Source organism: Hyperolius riggenbachi, chromosome 4 (assembly GCF_040937935.1).
Source record: "Hyperolius riggenbachi isolate aHypRig1 chromosome 4, aHypRig1.pri, whole genome shotgun sequence".
In the NCBI taxonomy this organism is placed as follows: Eukaryota; Metazoa; Chordata; class Amphibia; order Anura; family Hyperoliidae; genus Hyperolius; species Hyperolius riggenbachi.
The window spans coordinates 468,193,704-468,219,663 of NC_090649.1; the positions used below are offsets into that span (position 1 = coordinate 468,193,704).

General features: G+C 45.7%; 1 protein-coding gene and 1 long non-coding RNA gene across 2 annotated transcripts in view; both read right to left on the reverse strand.

Moving 5' to 3' along the window:
• Nucleotides 1-7,871: 7,871 nt before the first annotated feature.
• On the reverse strand, nt 7,872-15,897 carry LOC137504448 (uncharacterized). Its single transcript, XR_011019483.1, has 2 exons — nt 11,660-15,897; nt 7,872-11,492 (listed from the first exon to the last, which is right to left on the reverse strand). It is a non-coding gene; the product is annotated as an uncharacterized lncRNA (long non-coding RNA).
• Nucleotides 15,898-16,266: 369 nt separating this feature from the next.
• C4H1orf115 (chromosome 4 C1orf115 homolog) overlaps nt 16,267-25,960 on the reverse strand; it is a 64,711-nt gene continuing 55,017 nt past the window's right edge. Inside the window, exon 3 of the mRNA XM_068279684.1 lies at nt 16,267-18,684. Within this exon, the coding sequence (XP_068135785.1) occupies nt 18,562-18,684 (123 nt within the window). The 3' untranslated portion in view covers nt 16,267-18,561. The remainder of the gene's footprint in view (nt 18,685-25,960) is intronic.

A 25,960-nucleotide genomic window follows, 5' to 3' on the forward strand; every position in this document is an offset into this window, starting at 1 on the left:
AGCCCTGATGGCAACTGGCACCTGCACCATTTTTAAAGCATACCTCCCAACTTTGGAGACAGGAAACAAGGGACACTTATACGGGGGCCAAAAGTGCATACGGCACATGAATTGCGCCGCTACAAAAAAAGGATTGTGGCCATCATAATATGCATAGATGTGGTCGGCAGAGCCAACTGTGCATAAATCTTGTGGCAGTATTGCACCCCTCATTGAATATCATAAAATAAAAGCTTTAAAGCATAACTTAACAAAAAAAAAGCTTTACCTGTGCCTTCTTCTAGCCCCCCGTAATCTGTGTGGCCCTCAGTTTCTCTTGTCCTCGCTATGTTGTTCAGCTGTCTCCCCTCCTAAATAAAAGTGTTGTAGCTATGGCACATGCTTTGTTGGTCTGAGAGCTTATATACGGTACATCTGTGGTTTTCAAAGAATTGGAACCATGCATGCACTGAATACTGCTATGCAAAGCCACATAGGAGCTAGTCGAGCCAATGGGGCAGACTCAGAGCATGCACCATAGCTAAAAGTAAGCCCAGTCGCAACTTTTTAAAGGAAGCACCAGGCATTTTAAAGATAGGTCAGCGGCTACTGTTTAATTGTAAGCGATACACTCACATTCATGCTCCCGTCACCAGGTGTGTTCTGTGCAGGTGCAGTACTTCTGTACCTGCGCAGAGCACTCCCAACATCGGGACCGCAAGCAGTGCGGCCACGAGCATGCGCAGTAGCCGCCAACCTGGCTACGTCAGCAGCTGCTACGGTGGAGACACAGGGCGACCAGCTGGGAGCGGAGCTGCGTCAAGGAACGCATAAGCTGCCCGGGGCTATAGGAGCTCCAGGTAAATAAACCTGATGTTTCAGGACAAGAAAAACAGAAGCCACAGAGATTATGGGGGGTTGGCAGAGGCCACAGGTAAAGCTAAATTGTTTTCGTTTAGGGCCTGAGTCCACTAACGCAGTTGTGTCGGCTTTTCAGCATCTGTAACATTTATGTGTTTCTGAAAAGTAGACACACCTGCGCACAACTACGTTAGTGGGCTCAGTCCCTAACGGGGTGCTTTTCTTCTAAGTGAACAGCAGTGACCAGTTAAACAGCAAGTGGGATGGAATACTATCAATCAGGTCTTCCTTTTTCTTAAAGAGACTACGTAACAAAAATTGCATCCTGTTTTTTATCATCCTACAAGTTCCAAAAGCTATTCTAATGTGTTCTGGCTTACTGCAGCACGTTTTACTATCACCATCTCTGTAATAAATCAACTTATCTCTCTCTTGTCAGACTTGTCAGCCTGTGTCTGGAAGGCTGCCAAGTTCTTCAGTGTTGTGGTTCTGTGATGCATCTCCCCCCTCCAGGCCCCTCTCTGCACACTGCCTGTGTATTATTTAGATTAGGGCAGCTTCTCTCTTCTCTCTTATCTTTTACAAGCTGGATAAATCCTCCTCTGAGCTGGCTGGGCTTTCACATAGTGAGGAATTACATACAGGCAGAGCTGTCTGCACTCTGCAGGAAGAAACAGCCTGACACTTCAGTGGAAGATAGCTGCAGGGGGAAAGAAACACACAAATGATCTCTTGAGATTCAAAAGGAAGGGTGTATACAGCCTGCTTGTGTATGGATGCATTTTCTATGTGTGGACATACTGTACATCAACCTACTTCCTGTTTTGGTGGCCATTTTGTTTGTTTATAAACAAACTTTTTAAAACTGTTTTTAACCACTTTTAATGCGGTGAGGAGCGGCGAAATTGTGACAGAGTATAGGAGATGTCCCCTAACGCACTGGTATGTTTACTTTTGTGCGATTTTTAACAATACAGATTCTCTTTAAGGTGGCCATACACTGGCCCGATTCCCGGCCGTTTCGACAGCAGATTCGATCCTGGGATCGAATCTGCTGCCAATCGTTCGCGGTAAACGCCGCCGACGATCCGATTTCCTCCCGAAATCGGATCGGTCCGTCGATCGCACCGTGCGGGAAATTACCCTCGATCGCCCGCGGGTAAAGTGCGCGTCGCTAGCGGCGGCCGATCCGATGAAAAATACATTACCTGATGCGGGCTCCCGGGCGTCTTCTCCGCATCTTCTCAGCGCTGCACCCGCTCCATCCCGGCGCTTCCTGGGTCACTGCAGTGACCCAGGAAGTTCAAATAGAGGGCGCTCTATTTGAACTTCCTGGTCACGGAGTGACACAGGAAGCGCCGAGATGGAGCAAGAACAGAGCGGTGCAGCGTGGAGAAGATGCCCGGGAGCCAGCGTCAGGTAATGTATGCGCGGGGGGAGGACAGGCGGCAGGAGCAGCTGAACAGATTGTGATCGGTTTCAGGCTGAAATCGATTCACAATCTGTTTGCAGTAAAGGCAGCCATACGATCCCTATCTGATCAGATTCGATCAGATAGGGATCTGTCAGCTGGTCGATCTAATGGCAAATCGACCAGTGTATGGCTGCCTTAAGTGATAAAACAAGTTTGTGCCAGAGACATTGGAACACTTGATTGATGTGTATCCCATTCTCAAATTAGCTCACTGCAGGGGTTCCCTTTACAACAGGACCACAATGCTGATAACAAGCACTCTCCTCTCCATACAACAACACATAATCTCACCCTGAAAAGCTATAAAAAAACAAACAAACAAAATGTCAAAGCTTACCAGCTGCTGTTAATGAAAGCACCAGCACTTTGAAGGACTTTACTACTTCCAGGCTTTCTCCTCCAGAGTGACAGCAGCACATTGAGCCAGGCCAGAGATCACAGCAGGGAGGACATGTGGAGATTCTCCATTCAGAAGTCGCAGCCCAGGCATGAAGGGGGGAGGGGAGGGCCCTCCTGAATCATTCTGCACTCACTCGCACAGCTCACTGTCTCGGTCATCATGTGAGAGAAGCAGGGCAGACGGGCAGAGGTGATCCCAGCTGACTTCTCTGCAGTGCAGAGTGCAGTAGTGCACATGATTTCTGTAGTGCAGAACTGCGCGGGCTTCTTTGAAATGCTGCCCCTCCCTCCACTTCCTATTGGACATTTGGATGGCCACAACAGCAACAGCATTAGCTAGTCGTAAGCTGCTGCTGCTGCTATTGGCCAAACTCCTGATCTGTGAGGAGAGGAGGGCGGGTCTAGTCTCCGCTCCGTGACAGGGAAAATGTAACATTTGTAGTGCAGACGAGTAGAGATGGGAAGTTCGGATCTTTTCAATGATCCGGATGATTCGAATCGGATCATTGAAGAGATCCGGATCTTTGATTCGAATCTCGGATCATTTTACTACCGGAAGCATTCGGGGGTGAAATGAACAGCAGGACAGGTCTGTGGACAGGAGAAGGGGAGGGAGTGGACACACAGAGACGGGGAGAAGATGGACAGAGGGCAGGGAGTAGACAGAGATGGGAGGAGGGACGAGCAGAGAGCAGAAATGTTTGCACACAATACCCACATGCAGCAATCATATGCTTTACATGTATTTCACCTATATGTTCATCTGTACACTTTGAAAGAAAAGGTCGCACAGTGAAAGAAAGCATTCCCAGAAGATAAGTGCAGCTGTTTAGTGCCGAGTGCAGGAGGATCATATTGCCTTTCAATCACACTGTCTGCAAAGTTACTGAGCTGTGCTGAGCCAAAAGCTTCCAATGTGTTCACTGTGCAGCACTACGGAACAGACAGCCTGTAATCAGCAGCGCATTGCAGCCAGTATGTGTGCTCTACACATATCTGGCAGTGGCACCCATGTCCCCTCTCTCTCATCTACCTGTCTCCCTGCAAGGTTGCCTCCCATACAACAGAGCGATCCATCTCAGCTCTGCTTCCAGGACCCCGCTGCCCGCTGAGAGGGGGCGTGTCGCTCCTGGCCCCGCCCCTTTTGCGATCCGAATCACTCATTTTGATGATTCGGATGATCGACTCATAAAATAGATTCGGATCAAAGATCCGAATCGTTCATGATCCGGACAACACTACAGACGAGGATTCTACCGCATCTTCCGCATCTCCCCCTCTGCACTTCTGGAAGTTGGAACAGTCTGTCCAAATTACCGGGCAGATACATTGCCGGTAAAAACATTTTCCGGCAGCGGCTTTTTAATTGATTTTCCGGCTGGGCCGGGGGAATACCGGGCAGGTGGCAACCCTAATGGTCAGGCCCTGAGGACCTAGTTTTCTATATGCCAGTTCCCATCCCAGAGTTACTACAAGGAGATCCTACTGTATTCAGCTAGCCTTTTACCCTGTACAATGTCACTCCTTGAAGAATAAAGCTGAGGTTGTTGGAATACAAAGGGGGGAGGAGTAGCCATAGGCCCATGCTGGTTGAACAAAGCCACATGTTAGGGGGAAGAGGCAGTTATACAGAACAATGGTTAACATTCAGAGCCGGGCCGAGGCATAGGCTGGAGAGGCTCCAGCCTCAGGGCGCTGTGTAGGAGGGGGCGCACAATTCATTCAGTTGTCATTCCTAATTGTGTATAAAGCAGAAAGAAATAAGACCACACGCTGGGCGGATCGCTCACAAACCGCCGTATCAGTCCGGCGACAGGCTGTACACACGCCGGACTGTCACTGGAACGCCCACCCAGCGGGAGGTGACGACGGACCCGTCGTTGCCTCCAGTCCTGCGTGTGTACGGACCTTAAAGGATACCCGAAGTGACATGATGAGATAGACATCTGTATGTACAGTGCCTAGCACACAAATAACTATGCTGTGTTCCCTTTTTTCTTTCTCTGCCTGAAAGACTTAAACATCAGGTATGTAAGTGGCAGTTCCTTTCTGAGGCCCAGTGCACATCAAAACCACTAGCAGAGCTTGGAAACGCTAGAGGTTTTTGGAGCAGATTTCAGAGTGATTCTAGGCGTTAGAGACATTTTCTAAACATGCCTAGCGGTTTTTGGAGCGTTTTTGTGTAGCAGATTTCATATATTGTTACAGTAAAGCTGTTACTGAACAGGTTCTGTAACAAAAACGCCTGGAAAACTGCTCTGATCTAGCGTTTTCCAGAGCAGTTTGAGCTTTTCCTATACTTTACATTGAGGCAGAAACCCATCTGCAAGCTGCAAAAGTGCTGCAGGACCCACGTTTGCGGTTTGCTAAAAACCTCAAACCGCTGGTGTGCACCATCCCATTGAGATACATTAGCCAAGAGTTTTCACAGGCGGAAGTGGTTTGCGGATCGCTTCAAAAACCGCTCGGTGTGCACCAGGCCTCAGTCAGGACTGAGTTAGAGTACAGTGTGACCCTCACTGATAAGAAATTACAACTAAAACTCTTTCCTAGCAGAAAATGGCCTCTGAACCCTGGTGCACACCGAGCGGTTTTTGAAGCGTTCCACAAACCGCTTCCGCCTGTAAAAAATGCTTGGCTAATGTATTGCAATGGGATGGTGCACACCAGCGGTTTGAGGTTTTTAGCAAACCACAAACGTGGGTCCTGCAGCACTTTTGCGGTTTGCAGATGCGTTTCTGCCTCAATGTAAAGTATAGGAAAAGCTCAAACTCCGATGTGTTTATGGGGCGGGAGGGAGCCCCGGATAAGTATCAAATCTTTACTTTTCCGGGTCTCTGGTACACTTTAAAGTAAATGGGAATCCATAAAAAAAATAGAAAGCCAGATACTTACCTAAGGAGAGGGAAGGCTCAGAGTCCTAATGAGCCTCTCCTCTCCCGGGTCCCGTTCCAGCGCTGGCTCCCCCGTAGCAGCATTTGACTAAATTGGTCAAATACTGCTATTTCCGCAGCCAAAGGGAGGCTTCTGCAGACTTCTGGAGCCCAAGTGCCACCTCTATGATGTACTCGCGCGTGAGCAGTGTGGAGCCGCCTGTCTTTGGAAGGACTCCGCTCCCGAAGATTTCCAAAGTCTCCCGCGGCGGGGGATTTAAACGGGGGAGCTGCCGCCTGAACGAGAGGAGAGGGAAGGCTCATTAGGATCCAGAGCCATCCCTCTCCTGAGGAAAAGTATCTGGCTTTCTTTTTTTATAACCATATAAAAAAAAAAATCACTTTAACCTACTTGGGGCATCTTGCAGCCCCCCTCAGAGTGTCCTTACACAACCCTCCAACCAGTAGCGGCCACTCCCTCAAAGCTGGCCCTGAGCCGCGCGCACCCTGATCGCATTCCCATTACCAGGAGCGTTCTGCGCAGTGGCAATTTTTCCATACTCCGCCCGCCTGCGCAGAGCTGCCAGCTTTGCAGGAGTCGTGGAAAGCCGACGTGGGCACAGGATGACTGTAGGGGGCTGCAAGAAGCCCCAGGTAATTTAATCTTTATTTTTTAACTTAAAAAGACCACTGTAGTGAGAAGAATATGGGGTCTGCCAAATGTATTTTCCTTTTAAACAATGCCAGTTGCCTGGCAGCCCAACTGATCTATTTGGCTGCAGTGGTGTTTAAATAACACCAGAAACAAGTATGCATATAATCTTGTCAGAAACATCTGACGCATGCTTGTTCAGGGTCTATGGCTAAAAGTATTAGAGGCAGAGGATCAGCAGGACAGCCAGGCAACTAGTATTGTTTAAAAATGAAATAAATATGGCAGCCTACATATCCCTCTCATTACAGTTGTCCTTTAACCACCCTGGCGTTCTATTAAGATCACCATGGCGGCTGCGGGAGGGTTTTTTTTTAATTGAAAAAACTATTTCATGCAGCCAACTGAAAGTTGGCTGCATGAAAGCCCACTGGAGGGCGCTCCGGATGCGTTCTTCTGATCGCCTCCGGTGGCCAGAAGTAACACGGAAGGCCGCAATGAGCAGCCTTTCGTGTTTCGCTTACCTCGTCGCCATGGCGATGAGCGGAGTGACGTCAGCCGACGTCCTGACGTCAGCCGCCTCCGATCCAGCCCTTAGCGCTGGCCGGAACTATTTGTTCCGGCTGCGCAGGGCTCGGGCGGCTGGGGGGACCCTCTTTCGCCGCTGCTCGCGGCGGCGATCAGGCAGCACACGCGGCTGGCAAAGTGCCGGCTGCATGTGCTGCTTTTTATTTGATCCAAATCGGCCCAGCAGGGCCTGAGCGGCAACCTCTGGCGGTAATGGACGAGCTGAGCTCGTCCATACCGCTAAGGTGGTTAAGGACAGGAGCGAGGTCTAAAAAAATAAAATCTACTTACCTAGGCTTCCTCCAGCCCCTGGCAGCCTACTTGTCCCTCACTGCAGCTCCAGTGTTCGGCGCCTGCACAGAACGCTCCAGACCACGTGCGCACGATCGCGAGCGGCTAGGCCACGCGCTTATGCAGAAGATGCGGACCTGGCAAGGGGATCCTGGGACACCAGAGCTGTGGTGAAAGACATATAGGCTGCCAGGGACTGGAGGGAGCCCCGTGTAAGTAGATCATTTTTTTACAACTTGTACCTGTCCTTTGAGGCCTTGTTCACATTGCATTCCGTTCGTGTGGCCGTTTGCATTGGGTATTTGACGCATTTTTCTTTTTTTGATTCCGGAAGCTTGTGTGGGCAATTCGTTTTTGTATGAAGTGGTTTTCGAAGCATTTTTCTGGAGCAGTTTTGTAATTCACTCCTTGACGGAAGTCAGGAAGTGAACTCTTTGACCCGGAAAAAAATAAATACAGTACATTTATTCTTAAAAACACGAATGCAATCGCTGCACAAGGCGATTTTGTGAGCGTTTTGCGTTTTTCCTACACCTTCCATTGAGGCGGAATCGCCTCAAAAATGGCTCATGCAGCACTCCTCTGAGCGGATCGAAAACGAACCGCTCAGATGTGAACTCTGTCAGAGAATCATTGCACAAGCGTTCTTCGGGCGATTTTGAAAATTGCCCATGTTTGAAAAAAAAAGGGCAAAAATGCCCTCAGATTTTCTTTCATGGCGATTACGAGGTGAACTTTGCAATCACTCTTCTACAACTCAAATAACTTCACACAATTTTCTGGGTTTTATTGTCAAACGCAAACTTTATTTGCAGAAAATGTACATCACCAATTAACACAATGTACAAAAAATACACATACATTTACTAGCAGCTCTAACTACACAAACTGTTTTGCCACTTCGCCGTACATCCTTGGATTCTATCATTTCCTGGACAGGAAGTATCTGCTCAGCATACAAGGCCACACTTCCTGACCACCACAGCCAATCAAATTCCTGTTTTTACAAAGCATGTTGGCGAACAAAAAGAAGAGATCTCATTGGCTGCTTTGGCAATATTTTTTCCTTTTCAGACACTCTGCACTAAAATAGGAAAAGTCTCTGTTGGCAGTAAGAACCAGTGACCAGTCAGTTTTTTATTGCTATCTATGTACACACTGGGGACATTTCCTTTCCCGTTCTGTATTTTAAATGAGGAATAGGAAACACGTTAATGAATTAAATGAAAAGTCACTAAAAAAAAAAAAAGCAGCATAAAATAGCCAAACCCACTCTCATTGTAAAAGATGAAATCCTTTATGGTTTGTTTTTGTCACTGAGATTTGTCACTCACTTCCTGGATGGCTTGTGACACCCATGAAAGCAACATACATGGATCCAGACAGCAAGAAAAACCCAATAATGATTTGGTCTTTTTGTATATGATTTGTTTATTATAAAACCAAAGCCGCCCGGAGACTGAAGGCGGGACGGAGCTCCTCCCCCCGAGGAGATGCACGCACAGCCTGCACGTGATCTCCTTCAGTGGCCGGCTCCAGGACTTGACGCCAATTGGCGTTGGGCAGTCCTGGGGCTGCGGCCGCGCCCGTTGGCGTGGAGCGGTCGTAGAGTAGTTAGACACTGTAAGGAGAAAAACACACCCTGTGGAATATTTACCTCGGGATCCTAATGATTCTTACCCTCCTAAGCCTCAGGGATCCAGCGCCGTCTCCCCCAAAAATACAGCCAAAAAGGATGTAGTCTGTGGTGCAGTAGCGCCTGCAATACTTACCTACCGCAATCCTGTGTAGGCGCAGTAGAGCGGTCCCGATTGGGCTTGGCCTGATCGGAATGTCACTACTGGGCCTGCGCAGGATTGCTGTAGGTAAATATTTACCTCGCCGGTGTTCTGGGGCTGCCAGCACTGGATCCCGGGGGGGGGGGGGGGGGTGAGGAGGACGGGGGATACCTCATTAGGATCCAGAGACTTCCCCCTCCTGGGGTAAGTAAGTGTTTTTTTTTTTCTAACAGATTTTCTAGGTGACATGTGACATGAGATAGGGCCCATTTCCACTATCGCGAATTCGCATGCGTTTTTCGCAAGCAAATTCGCCTAGCAATACAAGAGAATGGGACTGTTTCCACTTGTTAAGATTCCTTTGCGTTTTTCTGTGCAGAAAAAATTCGCTTGGCAGAGCCATCAGAATTCACATATCGCATACCGCTATGCGAATCGCATACAATGTATTTAAGAGGAAATTCGCATGAGGTTTGGGTATGCGAATTTTCATGCGAATTCGCATGAAAATTCACATAAAACAATGGAAAAAGCACACCAGCACTGTCATGGTTAAATTCGCATACATTGTCATCCATGCGAATTTTCATGCGAATTCGCATACACCCACATGCGAAATTCGCATCCGCATGCTAATTTTTACCGCGGCGATTTGCACCGCACAAGTGGAAATGCAGCCATAGACGTGTATGTACAGCGCCAAGCACACAAATAACTAGACTGTGTTCCTTTTTCTTCTTTCGCTGTCTGAAAGAGTTAAATATCAGGTATGTAAGTGGCTGACTCAGTCCTAGCAGAAAATGGCTTCTGAGAGCAGGAAAGCGATAACAAGGGTGAATAGTTCATGGATTTTTGCTCCGGCATACTTCAACAAATGTGTCATTGAGCAAAAACAATAAACAGTTAACACTTAAAATAAAACTGTGGAATATCTTTAAAAAATCATTTTAAGGAGAAGGAAGACAGATACAATCGTTTATTTCATTATTTTCGCCTCAGGTGTCCTTTAACTCTCCCTAGCTCTAGACTAGAGCATAAATGTCAAACTCTGACCCACGGCCAAATCTGGCCCTCAGAGCCATTACATTTGGCCCTCCAGTGGTTTTCCCACTTTGCATTATGTTTGGCCACTCTAGACCACCAGGGAAGCTATATTTGAGGTGTAGCCCTAGATCACCAGGGAAGCCATACGAGGGAGGTAGGAGGAAAGCGCTAGACACCAGGGAAGTGTATAGGGGAGGGAGGACCACTGGCAACCAGGGAACTGTATAGGGGCTGAAGCGGAAGCCAGTAGACATGGAAGTTGGCCCACGACTAGGTCCCGGTGTACAATTTTGGCCTATTTTGCAAGTTAAGTGCAAAGCAACATGCTGCAATGTTTGGGAAATGGGCGCATTCGCATCTATAGGTTTCCACTACAGCATGCCGGATTCCATCCAAACATTGCATCCGAGATACTATGTTACAAACGGCTGGCAACACGGTAGGGAGCGTTGCAACTCACACATTACCTGAAGACGTTTATTTTTACATCCGTTGCAGAGACGTGCAACAAACCATGGATTCAATGTGAACTTTCCCCAAGAAAAAGGTCGCTTCTGCAGAAATTCAGTCCTTCATTTTGCAACAACTTTATCATTTATCATAAGGGACATTCACTACTAAAGCGGACCTGAACTCAGAACTCTCTGCTCTAAAAGATGAGCGACAGCAGAATGACCTTTACAGAAAAACATTTATTTGCTACAGTTGATACAAATCCTGCAGTGTGTCTACTTCCTGCTTTCATGGAAGCAGGCATATTAACATCCTGTGTTTACAAATTAGCTGCTCTGCTGAGGCAGTCAGCTGACAGCTGAGAGATCAAATTACAACTTGTGATTAGATACAGATGAGGGGAAAATTAGACAGGCTAAACACTCTAAATACACACAGGGTGCATTTCTCTAGGTTTTCCTTCTGCCCTGTGCAAGAGTTCAGGTCCACTTTAAAATACATCTGTACTCGCACCTTTGCTACACACACTCCTATTCAGGACGAGATCGTGAAAATAAAACAATTACATACATTGCTATAATACATTGTTACATTACAAATAGGCTCATTGATTATAGCACCTCCAGCAAACTGAAGGCAGGCTGTATGCAACTTGAAACTGGGCCAATTAAAGGGCACTGCCTGCTAATTTTGATTGGCCAAATGCCAATCGCATACGATTTGCATGACATTGGAATGCAAGCCAGAATTTTTATGCCATTCACCATCTCTAATCTTTTTGGAAATTTTCTTAAAGAGGCTCTGTAGTGACATAGTAGAATGAAGTAAATAACTCAGGATGCTTTTACGGTAAGGTTTCCGGTTTCGGCATCAGAAACACCTATATCTATATATTGCTGTATATTGGTATGTAGCCCCGCCCTTCAAGAGATGTTTAGCCTAGGCTGTTTAGCTATGAGGAGGAAGGGCAGGGATGCTAGCATTGGAGGTAGGAAAGCAATGCCAGCATGGGGGGGGGGGGGGGGGGGAGTAAGTGCGCTAGCAATAGTGGTAGGGAAGGGACGTCGCCATCTGGAAGTAGGACAGGGACACTAACATCAGAAGAAGGGAGGTAGTTTTAGCTTTAAGCTGACCACTAACTATCCAATCTTTTTCATCCAATCTTACCATTTCTATGTAATATAAGGTAACTGCCTGAGGTATCCATTCAGTACATTCACTCAGTTTACCTTTATACTACATAGATTTGGTAAGATTGGATGAAAAAGATTGGATCATTAGTGGCCACCCTTAGAGGGGAGGGAAGCAACGCCAGCATTAGAGAAGTGACCACTGCATGGGGCCTAGGGAAGTGACGCCAGCATCAGGAAGTAGGGAAGTGATGCTAAGTTTAGGAAGTAGGGACGTGACGCCAGCATCGGGTACAGGGAAGTGACACCAGGATCGGGGGAAAGGAAGGGATGCCAGCATCAGGAAGTAGGGAAGTGACACTAGCATCGTGGGAAGGAAAGTGACACCAGCGTCAAGGGGTAGGGAAGTGAGTGACGCCAGCATCGGGAAGTAGGGAAGTGACGCCAGCATCGGGAAGTAGGGAAGTGACGCCAGCATCGGGAAGTAGGGAAGTGACGCCAGCATCGGGAAGTAGGGAAGTGACGCCAGCGTCGGGAAGTAGGGAAGTGACGCCAGCGTCGGGAAGTAGGGAAGTGACGCCAGCGTCGGGAAGTAGGGAAGTGACGCCAGCGTCGGGAAGTGACACCAGCATCGGGAAGTAGGGAAGTGACATCAGCATCGGGAAGTGACATCAGTATTGGAAAGTAGGGAAGGGACGCCAGCATCGGCAAGTGACGCCAGCATCGGCCTCACGTGACTCCAGCATCGGCGGCACGTGACGCCAGCATCAGCAAGTGACGCCAGCATTGGCAAGTCAGGAAGTGACATCAGTATTGGGAAGTGGGGAAGTAACGCCAGCATCGGGAAGTAACGCCAGCATCGGGAAGTAGGGAAATGCCACTAGCATCGGGAAGTAGAGAAATTACGCTAGCATTGGGAAGTAGTGAAGAGACACTAGCCGGGGTGGTCAGTAAGTGACATAAGCATCGGGGTTGGGAAGCAAATCTTACATAAGGAGTTGAGAAGTGACACTAGTATCGGAAATAGATAAGCCATTGCAGGGCCGCACATCTTTAGAATGGCAGATGCAGGGCCACAAAGATATTGGGAGTGGGGAATCAATGCTAGCATCAGGGGGCCCGGGGGAACTCTAGTGTTTTTGGGGAGGTGGATACACACATGAAAACAAATCAAGCAAATGGGGTAGGGTAAGTGACACCAGCATCAGGAAGTAGGGAATGTTTTTGTCAATCTTTGCAGAATATGGAGCTGAAATTGATATACTGCCCTTAATTTAAAGAGGAGTCTCCTTTTTGAAAAAGGATTAAATAGTAAAAGTTTTCAATAAAATACAATAAGTCTATCAAATGTAAACCCACAAAATGTCATCTGAATCAATTTAGATCATTGCATCAGACACTACTCGGAAATGTATAAGATCATGCATGACTATGTCCATTTTTATGCAAATATATGCAGCTTGATAATGGACCAATCAAGTCAGATCCAGGTTTAAATTGATTGGTCCATTTTTAAGCTGCATTTACATAATACTGCATGAACCCTGAACGATTTGCATCTTATTGACACATTGACACATTCAATGACCACTGTGTCAGCTAACTGGCAGCAAGTGGCTTTGATTTGACAGCCACGGCTTCCACTGCTTGGATTGGTGGAGAGTTGCATGTTTGGAGACTTCTCCACTCAATCTCAGAATCAGATTTATTTCTGTGGCACCAAATAAGTTTGTATAATGCAATACAGTAGAATCCCTTTATAGTGAACTCCAAGGGAGCAGGAAAAGTAGTTTACTATATCAGAATTGGTCATATATTGTATAGTTATACAGGCACATTTGCTAGGACCTGAGGACTGAGTTTACTACATATATCCAGAGTACTGGTTAAAGGAAAAAACAGAAGTGAGAAGTATATGGAGGCTGCCATATGTGGTCAGTAAATTATTAGATCTAGTCTGTAAAAAATAACGTGGAATGTGGTCCAACACTGGTACAGGGCCCCATAATCTCCTATTGCCCGGGGGCCCCCATGAGTTGTCAGTCCGCCCCTGTCAGAAACACCTGATCTGCTGCATGCTTGTTCAGGGTCTGTGGCTAAAATGATTAGAGGCAGAGGATCAGCTGGATAGCCAGGCAATTGGTATTGCTTAAATGGCAACCTCCATACTCTTCTCACTTCAGTTGTCCTTTAACCCTCCAGGCGGTTTATCGAAATCCGCCAGGGGCAGCTACCCGACGGATAGCGGCGGCGATCGGATTGCACACGCAGCTAGCAAAGTGCTAGCTGCGTGTAGCAAAAAAATTAATTTTAATTAATGAAGCACTGTGAATCCAACAGGAGAAAAGCGCTATACAAATGTCAGGATTATTATGTTTTACTATATTTACTATAACGAGATTCTACTGTATGCAAAACAGAAACCACACTGTCCAGGTGACGTAATGAAGAGACACTGCCAATGCTGGTTCCATAATTCATAAACACTTACATCTGACCCTCTTCAACATGCTTGTACCATCATAATTCACCACTTATGTCCATCTCATACCAAATCTTGGTACCAGTTCCTTTCCAAGGTGAAGTGTCCTCTCCTTCCAAAAACCTTACAAAATACGGGGGGAGACAAACATCAACCACCACTAATTACAGTCAGTTTCTACTACAGATCATTGGCAGAACTGATGCCTCGATTCTGATTGACTGCAATCCACAACACATAGACATTTTATTTGGTCCACATCGCATTTATATCTTCTCAAAATACAACACCTGTAAGCAGCCAGGAATAGTCACAGGACAACAGTTTCTCCATCCACTGGTTATCAGTCAGCCAAGAGTGCCGAACTCACAGCTTTAGGTGTCTTTATTAAGCCATTAGCTATTGGTGGAAACTCAACAGGACAAGTCCAACTTCATATAGTTTCCTTCCAACCACCACCAATGAGAGGCAATGATACTGTAGCTCTGCCCTCCTCTTTCTGCGGCACAAACCGGGAAGATTGGCCGGGCCAGTGTATTCCTGTTTATACGGTCAAACCAAGTACTGGAGAGCACCAGATCATGTCGGCACAATCTACGGTGGCTTTCAGTAGCTAGCCCAAACCTCAAATAATTCACTTTAGTAAACAATCTCTCTAATCAATACTGTTACGTAATTACTCAAGTATAAAATTAAAAAATAAGCAGCTACAGTTGTATCAAGGTTAAAAAAAGTCCTTTTTGCTTTTTCTGCGAGTCAGTATTAACCCTCTCAAATCCCATGTTGGACTATGTCTGTCATTGGCATCTTCCATTTCAGGCACAAACATAGGATACATGGCTACTGCTAGGAGAGCCACTGCCGAAACCAGCAGGGCAAAGTGTCGGATTCAGTCCATCATGGAATTAAGTATTATGTGCGCACATTTGGGCTTGCCGCTAGGGGCACTGTTGCCAGATCCGGTCTGTGGATAAACATGTTGGACAAAGTGCTGATAGTTTGAACCCCTCCGACGCCATGCTGCACTGCATAATTACACTGGTTCACGCGCATTGGGGTGGAGCTACAGCACATGAGCTGGAGTCACCCCCCCCCCCAGTAAGACGCCAGATCGCCTTCTAGCTCTAATACAATGAGATTAGAGGTCCCACCAACATCCATATCAGCAGCACATATCGATCACTCTCCCTCCAAACAGCAGGAACAAAGGGCGAATTTGGGCGGGTGATGTGGGTGATCCATAAAATGGATTGGAGAGGGTTAAAAGCCAAATGCCAGGCAAGAAATTTAAGAAAATAAAAGCACAACTGAAATACATAGGTGAGCAGTTTTACATGCCACAGATTCTACAGGCTGGTTTCACACTATATGCGTTGCGCATCCTGAAAAACAGACTTCAAATGCAATATTGTTGGAAAGTCGTATCATGCGCACTGGGTGCGATTCGACGCATACAGTCCATTACGCACGCTTACCCCGCAACCGATAGCGCTCCCATCTGGTAACACACGGCATGCTGCACATTATAGTGACAGAAACAACTGCAGCATCGCAAATGTGGACTATTCCAATGTAATTGCATCGCGTTGGTATGCGGTTGTTTTGACCGTTGCAACTCAGCGAAACGGATGCAGTGTGAAAGTAGCCTTAAAGTGTACCGAGAAAAAATGGGTCAAAAGGATTTATACTTACCTGGGGTTTCATCGAGGCCCCTGTAGTCCATCTACTCCCTTGATGTTCTCCCGGTCCCCTCTGTTGCTGCACTCAGCCCTGTTAAGGCCAGGAGTCAGCTGAGTCGCGGGCTAATGCGCAAGTGCGATCCTAGCCACGCCCCCAACCAATCGTGCTCCCGTTGCTGGGACCGTTATGTACACGCCCAGGTCATTAAAGTGAACCAGAAACAAAGCACCCTCATGTATTTTACCATATATATCAGTGGGAACATTAGAGAAAACACCTACCCTGCTCTCTGTTTCATCCTTCACTGCTCAGCCTGCTTGTTAGCAGCCCTGATAAAATCCCTGACTGAGCATTCAGTCTGGCTTTGCTCAGGAATCATTATAGCTGAGTCTGTCTTCTCTGATGTCTTTTCAAGCCCAAGCCTGCCCCCTTCTGGCTCTGCTATGACTCCGCTATATTGATTCCTGAGCAAAGCCAGACTGAATGCTCAGTCGGGGATTTTATCAGGGCTGATAACAAGCAGGCTGAGCAGTGTAGAATGAAACAGAGCAGGGTAGGTGTTTTCTCTAATATTCCCACTGATCTATATGGTAACATACATGAGGGTGCTTCGTCTCTGGTTCACTTTAAGACTAACTGAGCTTGTGCAGAATGCTACTGGTCATGGGAGAGCAATTAGGGGTGCACAGCCAGGACAGCGCATGTGTAAAGAGTGTAGAAGCCATCGCGGATTTCACAGCAGCACAACCGATGGGACAGGAAGGACATAGAGGGAGCCGACAGACTACAGGCAGCTAAAGGAAGCTCCATGAAGTAAAAACCCTTTTGACCCATTTTGTCTGGGTTTACGTTAAACAGGATTTACACACCTCTAATTCCTGGTACACACCATGCAATTTCCCACCAGATCCATAGGTCAAATCAATAAATTTCAGACAGGTCAGATCTGATTTCCGATTGTTTATCTGATAGATTTTCTGATCACATATACAAAATTGATCAGAAAAACGATTGGAAATCCTATTGGTCCTGTTAGAAATGATCGATTCGACCCATCAATCTGAAAGGAAATTGCATGGTGTACCAGGCATAACAAACTATAGTCAGATGTCAATGCAGTTTCCTCAGTAATCTGCCTACTCATTGGACAACAGATCTGCATCGTTTTTCAGCCAATCCATTGTCCAACGAGCGGTCTGGATGTACACAGGTGACAAGGTGCTGCCAGGAAACTGTGGAACCACCCCCTGGCTGTGAGGCGTGGCAGAACTGTTTGGTGTATCTCAGAAGGATCTGAAGTTTTGCTTCAGCATAGATAAATATCGAGCTTATTTAAACCCCGGTTCAGATCATCAGTCAGTCAGGGTGAGGTGTGGCTACATCTGACAAACCAATCATTCTCCCTCCTGCATGCTCATGTGACTAAAGGGGGTGTGGTTGAGACACAGTAAGCGTGAGCAGGCAGGAACTATGAAGGCCTGAGCAGGGTTTCTTTTGGGGGGGGGGGGGGGGGGGGAGAGGGAGAGGTCTTTTTTTTTAAGTACATTTTATATAAAACTTTAAGAGAAATGAATGTAAAATAATGTTTGATAAAATGCATAAAAAGAATAAAAACAAGGGCTCTGACAGGCCAGTGGTAGATTTGATAACTACAGTCAGACAAAACGGCCAATCACAAATAAGATCTTCAGGTTCCTAATAATGGTACAATCTCCTGAACCATTTACCGTAAAATCAATCGAATCTTACGGTCAATGGTGCCAATCAACAATGATCGCTCTATCGATCTGAATTTTTGAACAATTCTTTTAGTCTGTTTGTTGGTGGGCCCAAAAATTGTTTAAGAAATTTGATTTTTAATGGGCACCTTAAAAAGGTACCCACTAATGGTACAATTTCCAAAACTATCAACTTTTACTTGTTGATGGAACAGAAATGAGAGTCTGGGCCAAACAATGGAGGGGAAATGATAACCAATCCGATCAAAATAATTATTCAGATATGTAGATTGATGGGATGATCGTCAGAATGATTAATGGTACTCGATTCAATAGATCATACGATCGAACAGCCAGGAGATTTTACCGTTAATGGGTGCCTTAATGCTAGGTACACACGATGCAATTTTCGGACAGATTTACTGTCAGATCAATTATTTCTAGCATGTCCGATCTGATTTCCGATCGATTTTTCCATAGATCGGACATGATCGAAATAATCGATCTGATGGTAAATCTGTCAGAAAATTGCGTCGTGTGTACCTAGCATTAGGGTGCATAAACACATCCGATATTGGCAGGCCAATGATTGGCCACTTTCATGCAGTATAAGGGCCAGCAAATTTTAAATGCTATGAACAGGGGAACTCTCATACTACTCGGGGGTGGTAAAATTGGCCAAATCAAAATTGGATGTGTGTATGCAACCTTTGCAGTTTAGACTGCGGCAATGTGCAGTTAGTCGCTGTAGAATAAAAATTGTATCTTAATAACCCAGTATAGGAATCAGAATGACCACACTTTGCATCCTGTAGGGGCATAATCCACATTTGCAGACCCACGTGGCCTTTCGTGGCCTCTGATGAGGAATCGTATCAGTACATCTTCCATCTGCTGTAAATGGTCGGTTGATTCGATAGATTTCAGAGGAATTCATCTTAGGCACTAATAAAATGTGTTCGCTGTATCCTCTAATATACAATTATAACACAGGCTGTATCTTCAGTGCAATTCCAAACTCTGATCACAGCACCAGAAAGAGTGTGTAAAGATATAACAGCGCCCCCTGCAGTCCCCTCAAGAGAAGACAGACAACCCATAAAATTCAATGCTGAGGTCTCCAATCCTGCGCTTTCCAGTTGAACGGTTGAAATGTCGGGACCGCAAATGTCAGGCGACGTCAGCGAGGCACGACGGCGCTCATCATCACTGTCGTATTGAACGGAGAAATATAGGCGGTGGCCAATCCCTGGAGACCGATCAACAAATAGCGACAGCTGGCCCGGACCGCTTTGCCGACATTCTGGAGAAAAGTGGGAAACAGACGGAAAAAAATTGATTAAACTCAGAACAGTAATCAAGACTTTGACAATTACATCTGAATTAGTAGGACTTGTAGTATTACCATCACTATAATCTCAGGGTTCAATAAACGTTTGCTTTCTAAAGTAGTTAGGCTCTCGATAAAACCCATCCTATAATTCTCCCAGCACTGGAATCTCATGTTCATATATAGATACATAGTTATTTGGGTTGAAAAAAAGACATACGTCCATCGAGTTCAACCAGAGAACAAAGTACAACACCAGCCTGCTCCCTCACATATCCCAGCTTGGAAAATGCCTGCATGAAGTTTGTATGTATCTCCTGTGTTTGATTTCTCTGAAACCCCAAAACTGGCCCTAAAGGGAACTTTAAGTGAGAACAGGAGGCTGCCATATTTATTTCCTTTACCAGTTCCCTGCCAGCCCTGCTTATCCATTTGGCTGCAGTAGTGTCTGAATCACACCAGAAGCAAGCATGCAGCTAAATCTTGTCAGATCTGACAATAATGTCAGAAACACCAGATCTGCTGTAAGCTTGTTCAGAGTCTATGGCTGAAAGTATTAGAGGCAGAGGATCAGCAGGACAGCCATGCAAAAAGGGTGGCCATACATAATTCAATATTTGGGGGGTTTTCACCAGAATTTTTATATTTTTCTATCAGATGTTTCCAGCATAACCCCCCCCCCCCCCCCCAAAAAAAAAAAAAAAAAAAAAATCAATCAATCTTATTGTGTATGGCCACTTTTAGACTATGATAAGGACATCACACTGAGTCCCTCTGAGGGAAGAGAGAGATAATATCAGCTGTTCTACGTACTCCGCAAAGCAGTCCGGAGAGTTGTCAGAGCTATATAGATGCATGATACTAATGTCTCCCATACAGGATAACCAATATTGAACACAAACCAAGACTTAAGGTGCGTACACACATGCGACTATAGTCGTTTGAAACAATCATTCCCCGATCATTTCAAACGACGATCGTTTAAAAAAAAAGCAGCCAACGACCATTAACCCTCCTGGCGGTATAAAAAAAAAAATCTGCCAGGAGGGAGCGCAGCAGTTTTTTTTAAATGTTTTTTTTCCTATATCATGTAGCGAGCCCAGGGCTCGCTACATGATAGCCGCTGCTCAGCGGCATCCCCCCGCCCTCTTCGATCAGGAAATCCCATTCGAAGAACGGGATTTCCTGGAGGGCTTCCCCCGTCGCCATGGCGGGATGACGTCACTGACGTCGGGACGTCATTGGGAGTCCCGCGTCACCCCTCGGCGCTGCCTGGCACTGATTGGCCAGGCAGCGCACGGGGTCTGGGGGGGGGGGGGCCGTGCGGCGCGACTGATAGCGGCGATCGTGCGCGGGGCGGCGGCGATCAGTGTGCTGGCGCAGCTAGCAAAGTGCTAGCTGCGTCCAGCAAAAAAAAAAAAATTAAACAAATCGGCCCAGCAGGGCCTGAGCGGCACCCTCCGGCGGCTTACCCCGAACTACGTTCGGGGTTACCGCCAAGGAGGTTAAGTCTGACGGACTAGCTACAGGGCCGTAGCAATAGGGGGTGCAGAGGTTGCGACCGCATCGGGGCCCTTGGGCCAGAGGGGCCCTCACTCAACTACAGTATTAGCTCTCTATTAGCGCTGTGCTCATAATAATCACTTTAATAGATACTTTGAATAGTGGTAATCATTAACAAACTGTTTCCCACCCCTTCTTGCACCTCAGACACTGTAGTTGCCATTGGCAAGATTTGGTGTGCCGTAGCAATTGTTATGTATAGAGTGCTTGGGGGGTCCCAATGTAAAACTTGCATCAGGGCCCACAGTTTCTTAGCTACGCCACTGACTAGCTAGATTGTTAAAAATGAACGATCAGCTTGGCAGATTTTTTCCAACGACGATCATTTGCAAAAGTAGTTCGTTGGAAACGGTCGTTCGTACCAGGCTTGACATGCGCATTTCGCTATTACTCCTTGGAACTTTTCATTTATATGCGCAAGTGCAATAGTTGCTTTACGTGATGTAACGTTCATTCTAACGATCAGATCGTTACACACCTTTAAAAGCTAACTTTACTTAGGTTGTTCTTTCGTCAATTAAAAAAAGTTTGTTCGTCGTTCACAATGAACAATTATTGTCGTATGTGTGTACTTAGCTTTACAAGCATCTTACATAGGTAACAAGCTATAGCATCCCTTGGAAAAACATTAAGGGCCCGTTTCCACTAGCGCGAATTCGCATGCAGACAACGCATGCGGATTCGCATAGGCAATACAAGTGGATGGGACTGTTTCCACTTGTCAGTTTTCATTTGCGTTTTTATGTGCAGGATTTTTCTGCATGGTAGACCCTGCAGAATTCCCCTGCGTGTGGAATGCAGGCGAATCGCAGGCAATGTATTTAATAGGGAAATCGCATGCGTTTTTTGCATGCGTTTTTTCCCGCGATTTCGCATTGAAAGTAATGTAAATTGACACAGGCAGTGACATGGTTAAAATCGCATATACCCTGCCTATGCGAAATCGCGGCAAAAACGCATGCGGAATCGCATCCGCATGCGATTTTGTCAGCGGTGATATGCGGCGATTCCGCACCGCACTAGTGGAAACGGGCCCTAACACAACACAAACAGACACAAACATACCTCTCCTCTGGAATGCCCTTCCACGACACATCTGTCACTCTCCAACCTTTATTTAAATGCTTCCTCAAAACTCACCACACACACACACATACGTTTAAATTGTAAGCTCGCAAGGGCAGAGCTCTCTCACCCTTTTGTGTCTTAGAATTCGTTATACATTTTTTATTCATCGTGTTACTTTTGTCACTGTCATTACCAATTCTGTATTTTGGTGTACACCATTGCCTGTGTTATTCTGTACCCCAACTTTCTTACTTTGTACATCGCCACGGAATAGGTTGGCGCTTTTTAAATTAACAACAACAAGTGTAGGTCATCATTGTAAAAAAGCACTTGTATGCTGCAATATCACAGCTGCCTCCAGGTGGCACTGTCACAATGGAGTCTGCCAACCCAGGTCACTATGGCAAAAACATGTTGCTAATCTTGTTCAGCAGCATTCCCAGGAACACAAGTGAGCACATTTCTCTTAGAAATTCAGTCATATGTTCTTTTCCTTACTGCATAAAAATGGGGAAAAGATAACAGATTGAAACAAGTGTTACAGAATAATTAAAGGATTTGAAGTAGTCAGAATATTTGCTTGGTTCTTGGTCTCAGTGTTCCCGTTTAGGGTAAGTCCACATAAAAGTGTAGCGTAGATGTCAATAATGGGTGTATTTATACTTACCTGGGGCTTCCTCCAGTCCCATGAGGTGCAATGGCTCCGTCACTGTTCTCTCCAGCCACTCTGTTCTTTTTGCTATCCCTCCTGAAATCCCCCCGGACACGCTCTTCTGCGCATGTGCGTATAACAAGTGAACAGAGTGGCCGGAGAGAACCATGAGGGAGCCCATGCACCTCATGGGACTGGAGGAAGCCCCAAATACGCCCATTATCAGGGCCGGATTTACCATAAGGCACTGTAGGCACACTCCTACAGGCGCCTGATAATGAAAAGGCAGCTTAATCCCCTCCCCAAGTGCCTCTCTCCCACCTTACCTATGCAGAGTCCCGAGCGGAGCATAAATGAGAGGCTACTCACCTGGGTATTGGCATTCCACTGACTAGATCTCCCTTCAGTCGGGTGCACCTTTAGCTACCTAACTCTTTGGGGCACCTGTAACTATTTATGACTGGCAAGTGAACTAAGCTAGAGTGACCAGACGTCCCGGATTGCCCAGGACACGTCCCGGATTCGGGGTCCGCTGTCCCAGGCTGCATGAGGTCCTGGAAAACGTCCCGCTTAAAGCAGCGGGACGTCCCGGCCTCGGGACTCTGGCCACTCTCTACTCATGAACTGGCAGCGGCGTCTATAGACGCCGTGCCAGTTCATTGCCTGCAGTCCCGCTCCAGCCTCCTCTTCCGGTGTCTGTTCCGACACCGGCAGGCGAGCAGGGCTACGGCAAGATGGCTGCCGAAGCCCTGTACTGGAGACTATTTGTGTCTCCAGTACAGGGCTTCGGGCGCCATCTTGCCGTAGCCCTGTCAGCGCGGGAGACGAACAGGAGGAGGAAGGAGGTCCCGGGAGCAGCGTGATAGAGGCCGGAGACTTCTGCCAGGTGAGTAAATGCTTTTATTCCAGGTGAATTTTGCCCGCATTGCGTTTGTCTGGTGAAATGTTTGCCCGCAGTGCGTTTCTTTTCTGGTGAAATGTTTGCCCGCATTGCGTTTCTTTTCTGGTGAAATGTTTGCCCGCATTGCGTTTATTTTGTACTGACATGTTTGCCCGCATTGCGTTTATTTTGTACTGACATGTTTGCCCGCATTGCATTTATTTTATACTGACATGTTTGCCCGCATTGCATTTATTTTATACTGACATGTTTGCCTGCATTGCATTTATTTTATACTGACATGTTGCCCGCATTGCGTTTATTTTGTACTGACATGTTGCCCACATTGCGTTTATTTTGTACTGACATGTTTGCCCGCATTGCATTTATTTTATACTGACATGTTTGCCCGCATTGTATTTATTTTATACTGACATGTTGCCCGCATTGTATTTATTTTATACTGACATGTTGCCCGCATTGTATTTATTTTATACTGACATGTTGCCCGCATTGCGGTTATTTTGTGCTGACATGTTGCCTATTGCGTTTATTTTCTGGTGTCCAGGGTAACTGTTACTGCATTTATTATTTAATGGTCATAGATGGCTATGTTTGCTGCTTTGTGGTTACGGTATACTATTAGCATCACACAGTTTCTGCACACCCATGATGCAAAGTCTCGCATTTGTAATACGCGATTTCATGAGCGTTTTCCGGCGCTTTTGGGATCGATTTTAAAAAAGTGTAAGCTTTTTGCCCGCGATTGTGTAGTGGTTTGCGATTAGTGATTTGAATTCTGATTGGTCCTTTTAATGTATCATAATTTTATTTACGGTTTGCACGCACACTCAAATCGCTATGTGTAGCGATTCATGAGCGATTTGCCAGCGCTTATATACTTTACATTGAAGTTCAAACACTTTCAAAATGCTGCATGTCCTGAGATTGCGATTTTGCTAATCGCAATCGCTACTGTTGAATTTGCTACATTTATTTACATTGGCAATGTGTTTAAGAAAAGCGCTAGCAATTCAAAGCGCTCTCCAAACGCTAAAGAAAGAAAGAAAAAAAAAAAAAAAAAAAAAAAAAAAAAAAAAAAAAAAATCGCTATAGTGGTTTCCAGCCCCCCCCCCAAATATGTATTTTGTACCAATTCCGGGTTTTGTACCAATTCGGTATTCTGTACATTGGTGTATACCTTTGCCTGTATTGTTTTATACCCCATGCTTGTTTCTTACCTTGTACAGTGCCACAGAATATGCTGCCGCTTTATAAATCAATAATAATAATAATTTTATTATAATATACGGTACATGCTTGTTCCGGGTCTATGGCTAAAAGTATTAGAAGCAGAGAATCAGCAGGACAGCCAGGCAATGTGCATTGTAAATAAATATGGCAGCCTCCATATCCAATTTTTTTTAAACTAATGTGTTTGGCCAATCACGCTCCCGCTGGAATAATAGAAAGCGCGGTAAACCATTTCCACTGCCGTGGTACGATTCAATTTTTTCTCCAGACGCTGCTCCTGCTGCATTTTTTTCAGCAATTGCGTTTGGGTCAAGTGAATGGAGGCGCAAAAAAGCATACCAAACGCAATGCTATGGGATTTCTCTTTTTTTTTTTTTTTTTACGCAAACAAACAGTTAAAAAAAAATAATGGTATCCTCTGCCTTTAAAGGTGGCAACTAACGGTCCAATTTTTAGAAAAGAATTGTTCGAGTGATCAGATCACAACTGATTATAAAAACAGTTTTCATAATTTTGACAAAATTGCCAGACAATAATTTTAAGAACTAATAGTGAAAATCAAAGTTTATATTCTGTCAATCCAATAACAAATAGGTTATTGCTCTACAGTTTATGCTCTATAATTGGACCGTTATTGGCCACCTTAGGCCCCATACACACATCAGACTATAGTCTTTTGAAAATGAAAGATCACAGACCAATCTTACCACCCTTCATGTAGTATGAGAGCCATACTCTACACAGTATTTTCTATGGAGCTGAACTCCACATCAGAAAAAAATCTTTGCAAGATGCTGCACACACAGATGCTGTACAGACACAAAGGCCACATACAGACATCAGACCATAGTCTTTGGAAAATGAAAGATCACAGACCAATCTTACCACCCTTCATGTAGTATAAGAGCCATACTCTACACAGTCTTTTCTATGGAGCTGAACTCCACATCAGAAAAAAATCTTTGCAAGATGCTGCACACACCGATGCTGTACAGACACAAAAGATCAGTATCTGCAAAAGATCTGTTCCCGCCAAAAATCCATTCCTGCAAATTGCAATGATAGTCTATGAGATCTGCAGATCATCATACACACATGATTTAACTGACATTCATCTGCAGATCCGCAGATCTGAAAATCCATCCTGGTGGATCTGATCTGCAGATGAATGTCAGTTAAATCATGTGTGTATGATGATCTGCAGATCTCATAGACTATCATTGCAATTTGCAGGAATGGATCTTTGGCAGGAACAGATCTTTTGCAGATACTGATCTTTTGTGTCTGTACAGCATCTGTGTGTGCAGCATCTTGCAAAGATTTTTTTCTGATGTGGAGTTCAGCTCCATAGAAAAGACTGTGTAGAGTATGGCTCTTATACTACAGGAAGGGTGGTAAGATTGGTCTGTGATCTTTCATTTTCAAAAGACTATGGTCTGATGTGTGTATGTGGCCTTAGGGTGCATACACACTTCCAATTTTGATTGACCAATCACTGACCAATGTTACCACCTCCATGTAGTAGGAGGGCCAACAGATTTTGAATTCTCTGAATAGATTCTGTATGTAAGATCTTCTACTAGATGGAGGTGGTAAAATTGACCAATCAAAATTGGATGTCTATACACCATAGATCCTAAACAGGCATGCAGATCAGGTGTTTGACTAGATTTAGCGTATGCTTGTTTCAGGTGTGGGATTCAGACACTACAGGATGCCAGGCAACTGGTATTGCTGAAAAGGAAATAAATATGGCAGCCTCCATATCCCTCTCACTTCAGTTGTCCTTCAGGCGCTGTTCACATCCAAATTTAAAAATTGCAAACGTTTTA